We start from the raw sequence: 12950 nt of genomic DNA, 5'->3' as shown, positions 1-12950 counted from the left end.
AATAGTAATTTTTGTCTCCAAAATACAATATTAAACATATAATACTTATTTTAAATTATTTTCAAAGACATGATTTAATAATGAATAGTAATTTTTGTCTCCAAAATACAATATTAAACATATAATACTTATTTTAAATTATTTTCAAAGACATGATTTAACAATGAATAGTAATTTGTCTCCCAAAACACAACATTAAATATATAATACTTATTTTGAATTATCTCCAAAAATAAATCCAAACATACATACTATCTCTAACACACACTTATTTATCTTTGTTTTTCTCTCTCTATTTTCATAAAACACAATAAAATACTCAGTAAACGAATCCAAACATTATGCAGTTGTTTCAGCAGCAATGTTAGTCAAAAAGCAGGCTGCTTTGACCGTAATTTTTTTTTTAAATTTAATGAAAAAATTGCGATCTCAGAACACAGTTCTTTGATTCTTATTTTTTTTTAACAAAACATGTTATCGCGATTTGTCATCGCAGTTACATGATAATGTTTTTTTAAAAACAAAAAAAATAGTGGCATTGCTGCGTTTTGTAAATGCGGGATTTCAATTTCACTCCATTTTCGTAATTTTTTTTATATTTTTAAAATAATTTTGCCTTATATCTCCCCACTTTCTAGAAATTTTAGGGCTATACTTTAAATACACCTATGCCTTGTTTACATGGCTTGATTGGGCCGGATATTACACTCAATCCGAGCATTAGGTCATTTACTTCAAACGGTCAGGCCTGCGATATGGTACTCTGCCCAAATCCATGTAAATGTATGATGGTTATTCCATTCTTGCCAGTATATTATAGATGTTGGATGTATATGCGTATGTATATGTGTGTGCAGACCACACGCACATGTATACGTGGCCTCATGTGATTTTAATGCTGAGACTGGTGAAACAAGTGCATAACTGAAAAAGTAAATAAAATAGGTTACAGGAGGCGAGAGTTTGTGGTTGTTTGCTGGATGCTGCTTGCTGGTGCCAGGGTAGCCTCACCTGGCGTATACGAATAAACCAAATAAGAATATTAAGCCATTGAGTTCAAAGACGGCACACTCTGCGCCAATCCGTAACATGGTGTCAGAAACCTGAAAGACTTGCTGCCATCTCTATCTGGTAACTGCTTGAAAGACTAGTGCACTAAAATAAAAAGTGAGAGCAAGCTTAGCTCAGTAGTTTGACAAGCAAACCACGACACGCCTCCCAGTATTATGAGGGTAAATATAAACATATTAAAATACATCACCAATTTCAGTAAGCACTTGCAAAGAGGTCGCTGCATTGTCCAGATTATAACACGATTGGCAGAATACGCCGAGAAAAACAAAAACAATAATAGAACATCCAACAAATCTCAGAGTTTGGACATTTCTTTGAACAACATTTGATTTGATAGTTGGAACATTCGGATACATCAAAAGAAACACTAATAACCTTTTGCTTCAAGGTATAAATTGATTAGTTTGAACAACAAACCAGATTGAGATCTTTCATCAATATATGTTGCAATCGCCTTCTCGATCTGCAGCAACAACAACTTCTAAGTACATCCAGTCATTGCTAAATTAACACATTTCTGCAGGTCACGCGAGAGAGACTCTCTGAAAATAGTATTGCCGTTGAGAAGCAACAAGGATGTATTACAATTTGAAATTGGTACTGACTAAATGAAGTTGATAATTCATATGAAACCATGATATTTTGTTTCTACTTAACCAAGAGCATAAGTTCCCAGAAAATATATGATTGTACCCAAAAATTTTGAAGCCGAAGACAGTGGAGTTATGGGATTGAAATGAATACAAGATGTATCCTTTTTCACTCGTACAAAGATGATAATAATGATAATGATGGTAACATTACATTACTGACCTTTATTTATGTCCAGGCACATGATCCTAGTTTAGTCGTTGTCTTCTCGGCCGTAGTTGTATATGATCTCAATCTGCAGTTAACATTTTATATTGTGAAACAGTAATCAGGTGCTAAAAACACTTAAACGCTTATCAGTCAACATGGAACTTCATTCCAAGTCTCAATTCGTAAGCTAAACTTTTTACCAGAATGGAAAAGTGGATAGCAGTGCTCATTAAATATTTAAAGCTGTTGAACAGCCTAATTATCTGGATTCATAGAATGAAAACTACTCTGAAGGTCCAGTAATATTAAACTGTTGGCTTGATCTGGAGCTGGAAGCATAAATGAAAATATCAATCAAGCATAATTTATCACATTATTCAACCACACCTGGTCATGTGATCATTATCGGCAGGTATGACCTTTATGGATTTATACCAAACCAAAAAAATGAAAACCTTAATTGAAACCTCTAATTCGAACCGGAAAAAAAAAAAAAGAGAGAGAGAGGATCAACTGTGAGTTGAGCAATTACCCCAGGAGGTGGTGTTGGGTTTCGGCAAAATTTAGTGCCCCCAGGTGCCCAAGGAACTGTACATAGAAAATAACAGTGAGCCTTAAAAGGAATGCCCAAGCAAGCATAACTATAAACAGACAAATATTTACAAAAAACAGCTACCATCCAAGCGGAACCTCATGTCCTTTTCAACAGGAAAGAATAAACATAAATAGTGCAAGTTCACTGGCTGAAGAAACAAAGAAATAACAGCTGAAGGGAACAATAAAGAAATAAAGAAAGCTGACTGCTTACAAGAATGGTTCAACAAATTAAACTTACAGACCAAATATAAAATTGCCCTTTCTTCTTCCGTCCAATTTTTGCTGATTCATGTATAAACATCAAAGAACCAAGTCTCTTTTATTATGTAAATCCATAAATGTTCTTAAAACCAAAAATCAATCAAAGGCACCTCCTTCTCATGAAGAACCAATTTGCACTGCAGCCTTCAAAAGTAAAAACAGGAGATACATGCATCACAACTCTTCTTCAGGTGAAATTATACTTATGTGTAAAGGAGGTTTAGATTATAATCACATAACTAGCAAGTGTACATTTTTCAGTTTCAGTTTAAAAAAACTCCAGAAATCCACCATTTTTATGTTTTATTTAGAGCCTTTGACATGATCACTACATGCTTAGTGGTTTCATTGGCATGAGAATCAATCTACATAATGACACTTACCAATGTAAGGATCTGGATGCCTCCACTTATTGTAGGTTGCTTCTCCAGCAGCTATCATTCTATCGATAAGTTCAATGTCCTCCTGGAAGGTCACAAGAGCAACAAACACTAAAGTACTGGGTAATTCAATATATCCTTAATTTTGGCAATACACATTCCAAATGCTCAAGCCGTAAATCATACTTCTGTCATCATTATCCACTGAAATAATATTCATCTCATATTCCTCCCACATAATTTATTTCTCAAATCTCAAAGCTAGGTGTTTATACGCTTTTACCAACAGCAAGCCACATAAATCATAGTAACACCTATTCATACACAATAAATAACATTTACAAGTACCAAATCTACAAATTCAGATCATTGCCATAACCTACGAATGCCATCACCCAACAATGCAATCGTCAAATTATGAAATTGATATTATAGATTCATGATTTCTACAACGTACATTATGTACACATTCATTGGATTCATGAGACAAACACCACAACCTTCAACTGCCAAAAACGGTACTGGTTCAGAACCAAAATAAACTGAAAAAAATAATCGGAAAAGAGAACAAACCACGTTTCTATTCGCCTCGAACTTCTCTCTGAGAGCATCAGCCTGAAATAAACACACAGCTAATTAAACAAAAAACTTAAGCTCGTTTGCTTAATAAGTTTCTACAGATATTTTCCACTAAATGCTGAGATCGAATCGATGCTAAGAGATATATAAAAAATTACATCGGGATAAAAAAGGTGGCGATGGACAGCCCAATTGAGAGTATCCTTGAGAGCTCGTCGGTAGAGGATTCTAACCCTCTCCTTCTGCGCTGCTCGCCGAACCAGATACGACGCTGTAGCCACGCTCATCTCTCCTCTATCAGGTCTCTGCTACTGCCTACTTTCTAGTATTTTCCACACTAAGCTCCCCATTTCTTTTGACACAGGAAAATAGGCTCGGCACCAACGGCGTCGTTTATGCTTGACAGCGTTTACCATTTTACTTATGAGTTGGGCCCAGTAAAGAGCAACAAAGTGGGCCTTTTTTCACATATTTGTTCAGTGTTTGGATTCGGATACAATCAATCTTTATTTTTTACTAATTAGATCCAAAGAGTAATTTTATTTTCAAACTTGATTAGGTTTTTCCGTAAATAAGCTTGTGCCACAAAATACAATACAAAAATATTTTAATAATAGGCGTCATTCTACTTTAATAATAGTAATTAATTAATATATAATTATTATAATTATATAATTTTATTTTAGTAATAATAGCTTATTAATATATAATTATTATAATTATCTATTGTTATAGATAATTATTATTAATGGTTTTAATCCATTTATTTAATAAATAATACTTTAGCGCTTTCACTTAAAAAAAAAAATACGATATTCGCCACTACAATTTTATCTACTACGAAATCAATTATTGCCATAAATAAATAAACAACAATGTCATGTGTAATAATTTTTCCCCAAATAAAATACATGATGTCATTTTTATGCACGTAACCTATATATATATTAAATAGAGTAGAAGACAAAATAAAATTTACAACAAAAATTCAATCGATCATACTCACCCCTTTGCACTTGATGGTAGTTTATGGTAGCAAATTGTAATTGTTATGCCTTGACTTTGATTACAAACAAGGAAAAAGACTCACGCAAGTCATCTGCAGAATGGTAAAACAAATGCACCCTGTTTTAGCTGCAACGCGACCCAGAGACTTACCCCATTTCTGTCTGGAAATCACATATCAGCAGCTAAAAACTTCACCTTCTTTTCACATAACTTGATATGAAAATTTTTAAATAGACGAGTCCATCCAAGTGAAAATAACATTAAGTACGCTGTACTATATAACTGAATAATTGATTACAGTCCTGATATCAAAGCCCATCCGGTGGCGCAGTTCCATCTACAGCCTCACCAATCCTAATATAGACTCAAAATCGAAACAGTTAAAACACCCAAGAAAACTCTGTCAAAACTCTACCCAAGTCATCACTAGAAACATGTTAAGTTAAACTATCTAATTTCACCAGTAAAAGTTGTCACCTTGTCACTGGCCACAACCTCATAGAAGGGATGACATACTGTTTTTCCAGGTAAAGGATCGCCGGCTCATCCGTGGAGGTGTGAAGCTCAGTCCAAACATCTCCCTGAGGGCCAGCCCATTTTCTGAGAAACCAATAAGCTTTGCAACAATTGCAGCACTCTTTGTGACATGGTCTGTATTCTCAGGGTCGCTCCATAAAAGGTGGACCAACTGTAACCTCCTCCTTTTTGAGTTCAAACTTATACCCCAATCCTCATAAATTCTATTTCTTTCATCTTCAGTATACCTTCTATACATAAGCCTGCTCAGCATCCCCCTCTCACGGTGCAGGGCTTTCTTGCTGTTTTTCAAAATACTTGAAAACTTAAGCCCAAACAATTTATTTAGGATGTCAAGCAAGCATTAATGACATAATGATAGGAATGACAACCACTCAGGCCAGGGTCTGGTTAGTAGAAACAGTTTTCCCATATATGTATAAATGTGCTTCATACAAAATATATTTAAAAAATATCATAAGAACCAGATCTGAGTTCGAAACACCAAGACTGGGGACCTGCCATGAAACCGGTTATAGCTTCAAAACCCACCACAAGCGGGGCGGATGCCGGTGCGGGTCTAATCTGGACCCATTTCCATCTCTAAATTAATATTACGCTGCACAATCAATCTAAGAGTTTGTGTTCACTAAGCCATTTCTACCAAAATTAACATGTTTTACAACTTCCAGATATTTCATTTGCACTTTCTACTCCTGTTAACATTTTTATCAACCTGATAAAGTTTTAACAGCTTATTCCATGTTAATGATAGTGTCACATAGAGTTTACTTGATGAAAAACATTACAAATTCGCAACCAAGAGACCCAGTGCGACAGAAAGAGTGTAGAAAATACCTTGATGCTAATGTGAGAGTGCGGCCATCTTGTATGGCTGAGTTGCCCCTGGAAAATGTATCCTTTAAGAAGGATAGTCTCCTATGCTCTACCTCCATATAAATGGAATCGGTGAAGTCATCTTTAACAAGGAGGATAAAGTATGTTCTATGGACTAATGAAACATTGCAAGCTTGCCACAGTTCAATAATTAATTTCTGTAGCTTCTCAAACTTCAGGGGCCAATCATGCGCTGGATCCACTGTGACATCTCTGCCATTGTTTTCATCTCTCCATCCCATCTCTCGAACCTAAGAACACACAGGGAGATAGATATCAATAAGCCTCTCCTTTAGAAGTTACTAACCAACCCAAGGAAAAAATGTGTCATAAAGAATATATAGTCCTATATAAGGAAAAGCAATACAAAGACCAAGCTGTAACTTGAAGGAAGAGTAGAGTATATACAAAATCAGGATCACCCTCACCTGATCCCCAGCTTGGTTTTCATATTGAAGCTTTGCCATCTCCTTCAGTCCTGCAACAAAAGAACCGAGAGTGGGAATATCCTCATCCCCATGGTTGCCGCTCTGATTTTTCATCTCATCCATGTAACTACTACAGTCGGAGAATTGAGAATCACTTCTGGTCAGCCTCGCACTATTTGCACCATATATTACTGGAGGAAGTTTCCATTGCTTCCTGAGGAAGCTGCCTTCTGGTCTTCCTATGAAGTTCCTTTCCAACACAGTGGGGGGCGTTCTTTCACTTTGTTCATCCATCTCAAAGTCAGGAGAGCCACCAATTAAATTAGGTCTACAGCTCTGGCTTCTTGTCAATTTTAAGCTTCTAATACTAGTTGATGCGGCACCATGAGATGACCCATCAGGGTAAGGTGCAACCATAGAATCAATGGTCTTTTGTATATCTTGAAAGGTTTGCTCAAATGCATCAGAACCATTTTCTGTGACACTGACTGGTCTAGGTACAGCAGATAATATCCCCAGTTGCATAGTATGGCTATTCTCAGGCTCTGTCAATGTTTGGGGTGTTTCTTCATCCTCGCCAGTTGAGAGGCCAAATGGTTCATATCTTCTTTCTTTGCCAGCTTCATCTATCTCAATACATCGAACTTCCTTACAGATGTCATCACAATCTTCTTCAACACCTGTTGGAAGTTCCTCTATTTCATGACTTGGACAAGATGGATCATCAGATGAGCAATGATCCTCACTTTTTTCTGGGAGCAGTAGGTCCAACATTCCATTACGCCTAAAGTCTCCATTAACAGAATGAACTCCATTGAATTTTTGTGAACTCTGATTGCTTTCAGCAGCACTTACTAAATCCTCAATTCGAGAATGAGCACTATCTAATTGCTTCTTCAGCTCTCGGACCTCTTTCTCCAACTGCATATAGGGAGACAGGCAATGATGTCAGCATGCAGAAGATTGTTCAAAATGAAAATAGAAAGTAGATCCTGACAAGATCCAGGCAGTTCGGCATCCCATAACGGTAAGTATTTAGCAATATGCATTGAAGTAACTCATTACATTACAAACTTTCTGCAGATATTAACAGTTCAAAAATGACATATCTTATTTGGCAAATCATGAAAATTTAAATTTCAAACATAAAAAGTTTGGGAGGTATGTTACATGAGATGTTATCTGGATATACTAATTCCAGACAAGATTCACCATGTCAGAAAATACAGCTCATAGAACTCAACCTGAAGGGTTATATAATACCACAGATTGATATTTTGTCTAATTGTTGCATTTCTTGAAGAATAAACTCCACCTAAATGTATCAAAATCATACGACTGAAAATCAAGTTAAAATGATAAATAACCTCTAAAATCATGGAGAAACAGACAAATAAAGTATGCAACTACAAGAAAAAGGAATCACGACCTTCTCAATCTGCATATCTTTCTTTCTTAACAATACTGCATGATCGCACATTGATCCTGGAGTTTTTAACTCACTCTCCAACCTAGCTACCTCTTTCTGCAGATGTTTTACCAATGCCTTATCAGACATCACTACGTTGACCTGTGCATTGGTTGATACTTCCTTCGCACAGCTGGCAAATAAAAGTGTATTTCTTGATTGCTCAACATGGCTTCTGGCTGGGCTCAAGGTGCAAATGATAGCAGTTCGTGCATTGCCTCCTAAGGCTGGCTGCAGTATACGCGTTAGCTTCGAATCTCTGTAATTGACATGGCCATGCCGTCCTTTGCTGCATTAAGCATAACGCTCAAAAGCTAATACAGCTGGAAATTTCCAAAACAAATGATGTAAAATAGCAGTCACCAAGCAGGCAAGCACAAGGTTGTCGGGTTACCTACACAAAATGTGCACAATGCATGTGTGCGTCTGTGGGGGAAGATAAATAGATGAATGTATGGGTGTGTGGAGGTGGATAGATAGAAAATAGTGTGTCTTATGGAGAGATCTCTCCTTTCCTCGGGATGATGATAAGCATGCTTCAACTTCTTAGTGACCAACACTTCCCTCCAAAGTGTAATCTTAGGTAGTAAAAGGACCACATGTACACAATTAGTCATTGAATATTGATCCTCCATATACAAATTAATCATCCATAGCTTGCTAGACAGGTAGAAAGTTAAAGCATAAAAACTATCTCAAGGTGAAACATAAAGAAGCTCTATTTTATTGTTGTAGTTGGGACATTTAATCAATTCCATATTAAATTATCGGGCAGCTCACAAATAACAAAAGGTGGAGCCAAAGAATCAGAAGCAATCAACCTTAGCTTGCGGATGACAGTCCCCAGAGTCAGCAAACTACGATTTATATGGCAGCCTTCTTTCAATCTCTGGCCAACTGATAAAGCTTGAGATGCCCGCTCACTTCCAGCCAAATCGACAAAGTTCTGCAGAGAGAGATTTAACTTACTCTGAGCATTTTTTATATTTATTTACAAGCATTGAATTATTAAGTTGCCCATATCACAAGGAAATCAATCAGCAAATTTAGTTTTGCTCTACCACACTAGCAGCAAGGGTGGTTGAGTTGCCCTTCCCCAAAAACTCGCGAGCAGAGCTTTCAATTGTCTGGAGGAATCAGATGAAACGAGCAACCATGAGTCTTCAATTTTCTTCCCAAAAGTTCAAGGGAAAGAGACATTACAATCAAAATTGAGAGGGCGAAGAGAGAGGGAGCTAACCAATCTAAGAATTTGATGGGACCTAGAGCTTGTTTCATTCAGTGAGGTCTCTCCAATTTGTCTTTGTGCTATGTAAAAGTTAAAAGAAGAAGGTAAATGTGCGTAATGATGTTTTCAAGTAATCAACGATAGAATCACAACCACATAACTAAAAGGAGGTTCTACTAACCTTCGCAGGTTGACAATAATTGCTTCAGATGATTCCAGTCCCTCAAAGTTTCTTCCGTGAGTTTCTCTATAATAGTCCCCCTCTAGACAATAAAACATAATTAAATCTACATAGATGCACAAACAAGAGAAAATTAAGGACAAAAAAGCTCACTTCCGGGTCATCCAGGAGCCTTAATGGAGTATTATCCGTGCTAAGGAGGTCTCGAACAACTTCATTATAAATTTCCGTTGCGGAGAACTTCAGAACAAATGCTCTTTCTTCATGCTGTTTGAGACAGAGAGACAATAAAAAATCATTTCTCAGAAAAACTTGCTATAAGGCTTCATTTACAAGTGGAAGAGAAAGCAGTTCCTGTGAGAAACAATTTAGTCAGCCATCTCCAGAGCAGGATCAACATCACAGTTAGAACTCACATACCCTCTGTATGTAGTCATATATATCAGCCACTGCATACTCAGTAATACCATTCATAGTGTATGTCTTTCCACTGCTTGTTTGACCATATGCAAAAATAGTTGCTGAAATGAAAAAGCTTCTGAAAATTAGTTGAAACCATTCATTTTGTCATGTAATAAGTATAACAAATGATAAAGAAGCTGCAGGTAAATGAACTAGCGGTAAGCAAATCTCTAAATATAATACTCACAGTTGACACCACCAACAACTGATAGAGCAATGTCCTTCGTACCTTCCTCATAAACTTCCCTTGTTGTGCAGTCACCCCTAAATACTCTGTCTACCCACATAAACATATACAGAGATGATGAGAAAGGGCAAGAGATGGATGTATCATAATGCCTCAGCAATCATGGCCTTTATAGATAAAATAAGGAGAAGGATTCTTCAATTTAAATATTATAACTAAACGACATGCATATTAGAATGCTTGTAATTTGCAAAAGGACATTTGTCAACTACTTGGTGAAGGTGGTGGTTTTAGCTGGATTCCTTCAGAAATATTTACATAAAATCAGAGCAACTGGAAAACATACTGTTAATCCCGAATCCCAATCCATCCTTAAAGACTTCTTACCAGAACATGATGAATACCCTCGAGAATCCATAATCCTTGAAACAGGAAAAATGAAAAAATGCAGGTGAAGTGACAAGAAAGCACTACTTACCAAATGAGTAAGCTGTGGGAAGTCCAGAACACTCCTGAAGACTGTTTCGGTACAAAATGGTGGTTGAATTGATGCATTCCCAATCTGCAACTTCAGGCTGTGCAATCTCCTTCTCACTCAAAGGCCTTAACCTCACTAACACCAAAATCTTCTCTTCCTTTCCATTCCCCGGACCTTGCAGCTTCTCCCAATTCATCAACTCTTCCGCAGCAATTGCCCCCATGTGTTACCCCCCACTCTGCTAAATCTACTCCAATCACATTATAGGTGAGATCACCATAGTTAAAACTTTCCCAAAATGCCCATGCAAGAAATTAATGCACAGCTACTCAATGGACCATTCTTGCAACCCCAAAAGGCAAGGCAGTTGGCTAGTAGAAGAAACAGCCATTGTGCTTAAGAAATAAAGTACCTCAGGACTCCATTGCATAGTTTATCTGCAACAGAGCTAGCAAATTATAGACTAGATTTAACCAAATGTCACAGTAATGATTATGCTAAATGGTAATTATTCAAGAGTTGGTTGTGATTAAGCACTTTGCTTGATGTCTGCCCTCAAGCCTTTTTCTTCCAACAAAACGCTAAAATTCTATTTTAACAGAGTCAAAGGAAAAACCAAAATTCGATTGCTTTGCTTAATGTGGACCCCAACTATCCTTCGACTCAAAGTAATGATCTTCTTTCCTGTACCTCTAATTTTACCTTTTTTCGCCAAATGGTCGGATAAAACATGAATAGTGGACCCGCATGACACACACATGGAAATATTCATACATGTATATACAAAACAAATGAACATTTGTTATTTTATGGATTGACAGTTAGGATGAAAGGGAGTTCACCTAGACCGTTGCTTACCACTGGCACTGAAACGATACTTCAGATTAGGGCTTGTGATTGAATGGCAAGGAAACTTCGCTTCTTCTCAAGTTCAAACAAATACAAAGCATAATCCTTCAAATTACCATACAATCTTTTCTAACACCCCAAAAAAGAAAATCGCCAAGAAACTACTTAAAACCTATGAAGTGCAGGATCTGTTAATGACACCATCACAACTCAATTCTAACTGCAAAACAAAAATTACTAATAATGCGGCAAAACTTATTCTTAGTGGATGAGTACTCGAGCTAAATTTTCTTAATTTATTCCTGAAAAAGTAAACACATCTCGTTGAAAAGCTCTTTCCTTTCCTTTTTTTAAGTAAAGAGCTTGAAGCGTGAATTTCAAGATTAGAAACAACACTTGAGATCAGCTAAAGGTGAATATACTTTATGCATCGAATAAAGTGAATATAACACCAAATTACATGCGCAAAACTGAAATGCGGTTGAAAATAAAAATAGAATTAAGAAAATAAGAAGAAACTTCCACATAGTACAGGGAACAGTAAAGATCGGCGTACAAATATATTTACCTTCACACACGATCTCAGTAGAAAAATCTCAAAACAAAAATAAATTCGTTCCTCCTCGGCTTCTCACGGCAGCAAAAACATATATGTTTGTGTGTATACAGTAGAACATCACACACACAAACACACAGACATTGACAACAGCGCGAGGAGTTTTTGGGAGAGGGTGAAGAGCGTCAACGTTATATTGGTTGCGCCACCGGGAAGAGAGCTTCGAATTACTGTTACGCCCTTGATTTGATTTAAAAAGGCGTGGGAGATAGGCACGTGGCCACGTGAGGAGCGTCGGTGTGCATATTGATACAATGATATTGAATAGGGGCGTAGGATACGGATACCGGGAGTATCTCTACTTAATCACTTTACCGTTGTATGCCCCTTGAGTTGAGTACAACTATTGTAATACATCTTTTTCATTTTTTCTATTTTTTTAATAATTAATTTAAATCCTAATTAAGAAAATATTTTAAAATTAATTTTATTTTCAATAATAATATATTCTTTTCATAATTTGCAAATAAAAAAATTAATTTTTTTTAAGGTCTCTCAAAATTTATGTTGACTCTATCACCGTAGGTGGTTTGGTTTTCTCTTTTTAACTTTTTCTTATACTAGAGCGGGCCATCTTGGGCCTTTTGCAGAGAACAAAGTGGCCCAATTTTATGGGCCTTGTTAGTTTAAAACTGGATTCAGCCCATTTTTAATTGAGTCCGACCCATAACAAATTACACCGGCCCACCAGATATTTCTTTGCAAGGTTTAATAATTTTAAAAAGTAAATTACGACCAACTTTCAAAAAAAATATTATGATTATAAATACCTCATTATTTTAAAAAATTATAAATATATCTTTGAAATTAATGATCTTCTAAAAATAATCTTTTGTGATACTCAATTATGAAAATATTTCGTAAAAATGCATTGTAATTTACCCTAGTATTAATTAACATTGTCAATACACTCGATGCATTTAATCAAAACTTTAATGTG

General features: G+C 36.3%; 2 protein-coding genes across 5 annotated transcripts; both read right to left on the bottom strand.

Annotated features, from left to right (window-relative positions):
- Positions 1 to 1264: 1264 nt before the first annotated feature.
- Positions 1265 to 4066, bottom strand: LOC105169703 (NADH dehydrogenase [ubiquinone] 1 beta subcomplex subunit 9). 3 transcript variants are annotated; one of them, XM_011090192.3, is made up of 6 exons: positions 3851 to 4066; positions 3687 to 3728; positions 3117 to 3198; positions 2408 to 2463; positions 1888 to 1960; positions 1265 to 1616 (listed from the first exon to the last, which is right to left on the bottom strand). In XM_011090192.3, exons 1-5 carry the CDS (start codon positions 3977 to 3979, stop codon positions 1919 to 1921), a joined length of 351 nt encoding a protein of 116 aa, XP_011088494.1. In that variant the 5' UTR covers positions 3980 to 4066; the 3' UTR covers positions 1265 to 1616; positions 1888 to 1918. The 3 variants fall into 3 exon arrangements, with proteins under 3 accessions (XP_011088494.1, XP_020552087.1, XP_011088493.1); XM_020696428.2 differs by having other exon boundaries at positions 1265 to 1591; XM_011090191.3 differs by having other exon boundaries at positions 1265 to 1537; positions 3851 to 4065.
- An 883-nt stretch (positions 4067 to 4949) lies between these two features.
- On the bottom strand, positions 4950 to 12270 carry LOC105169702 (kinesin-like protein KIN-7F). 2 transcript variants are annotated; one of them, XM_011090187.3, is made up of 13 exons: positions 11963 to 12270; positions 10546 to 10982; positions 10068 to 10157; positions 9839 to 9939; positions 9572 to 9685; positions 9419 to 9500; positions 9250 to 9317; positions 9071 to 9136; positions 8831 to 8955; positions 7971 to 8298; positions 6542 to 7462; positions 6075 to 6364; positions 4950 to 5518 (listed from the first exon to the last, which is right to left on the bottom strand). In XM_011090187.3, the coding sequence occupies exons 2-13, from the start codon at positions 10766 to 10768 to the stop codon at positions 5197 to 5199; spliced, it is 2730 nt and encodes a 909-aa protein (XP_011088489.1). In that variant the 5' UTR covers positions 10769 to 10982; positions 11963 to 12270; the 3' UTR covers positions 4950 to 5196. The 2 variants fall into 2 exon arrangements, with proteins under 2 accessions (XP_011088489.1, XP_020552086.1); XM_020696427.2 differs by lacking the exon at positions 11963 to 12270 and having other exon boundaries at positions 10068 to 10153; positions 10546 to 10686.
- Between the last annotated feature and the right edge of the window lie 680 nt (positions 12271 to 12950).

Source organism: Sesamum indicum, linkage group LG8, assembly GCF_026168435.1.
Source record: "Sesamum indicum cultivar Baizhima isolate 11 linkage group LG8, ASM2616843v1, whole genome shotgun sequence".
NCBI lineage: Eukaryota > Viridiplantae > Streptophyta > Magnoliopsida > Lamiales > Pedaliaceae > Sesamum > Sesamum indicum.
Note: the sequence above shows the minus strand (reverse complement) of the source record. Positions and strands in the feature narration are given on the sequence as shown.

What these genes read in the sequence shown, in the direction of transcription:
- LOC105169703 (XM_011090192.3), bottom strand. Translation starts at nt 3,979, where the DNA reads ATGAGCGTGGCTACAGCGTCGTATCTGGTTCGGCGAGCAGCGCAGAAG. An exon ending in GCATCCAGATCCTTACATTG is followed by an intron (nt 2,464 to 3,116) that starts GTAAGTGTCATT and finishes TTCTATGTACAG; the next exon opens with TTCCTTGGGCACCTGGGGGC. An exon ending in ACCCAACACCACCTCCTGGG is followed by an intron (nt 1,961 to 2,407) that starts GTAATTGCTCAA and finishes TGTTAACTGCAG; the next exon opens with ATTGAGATCATATACAACTA.
- LOC105169702 (XM_011090187.3), bottom strand. Translation starts at nt 10,768, where the DNA reads ATGGGGGCAATTGCTGCGGAAGAGTTGATGAATTGGGAGAAGCTGCAA. An exon ending in TCCCACAGCTTACTCATTTG is followed by an intron (nt 10,158 to 10,545) that starts GTAAGTAGTGCT and finishes TTATGTGGGTAG; the next exon opens with ACAGAGTATTTAGGGGTGAC. An exon ending in TATATGACTACATACAGAGG is followed by an intron (nt 9,686 to 9,838) that starts GTATGTGAGTTC and finishes TGTCTCAAACAG; the next exon opens with CATGAAGAAAGAGCATTTGT.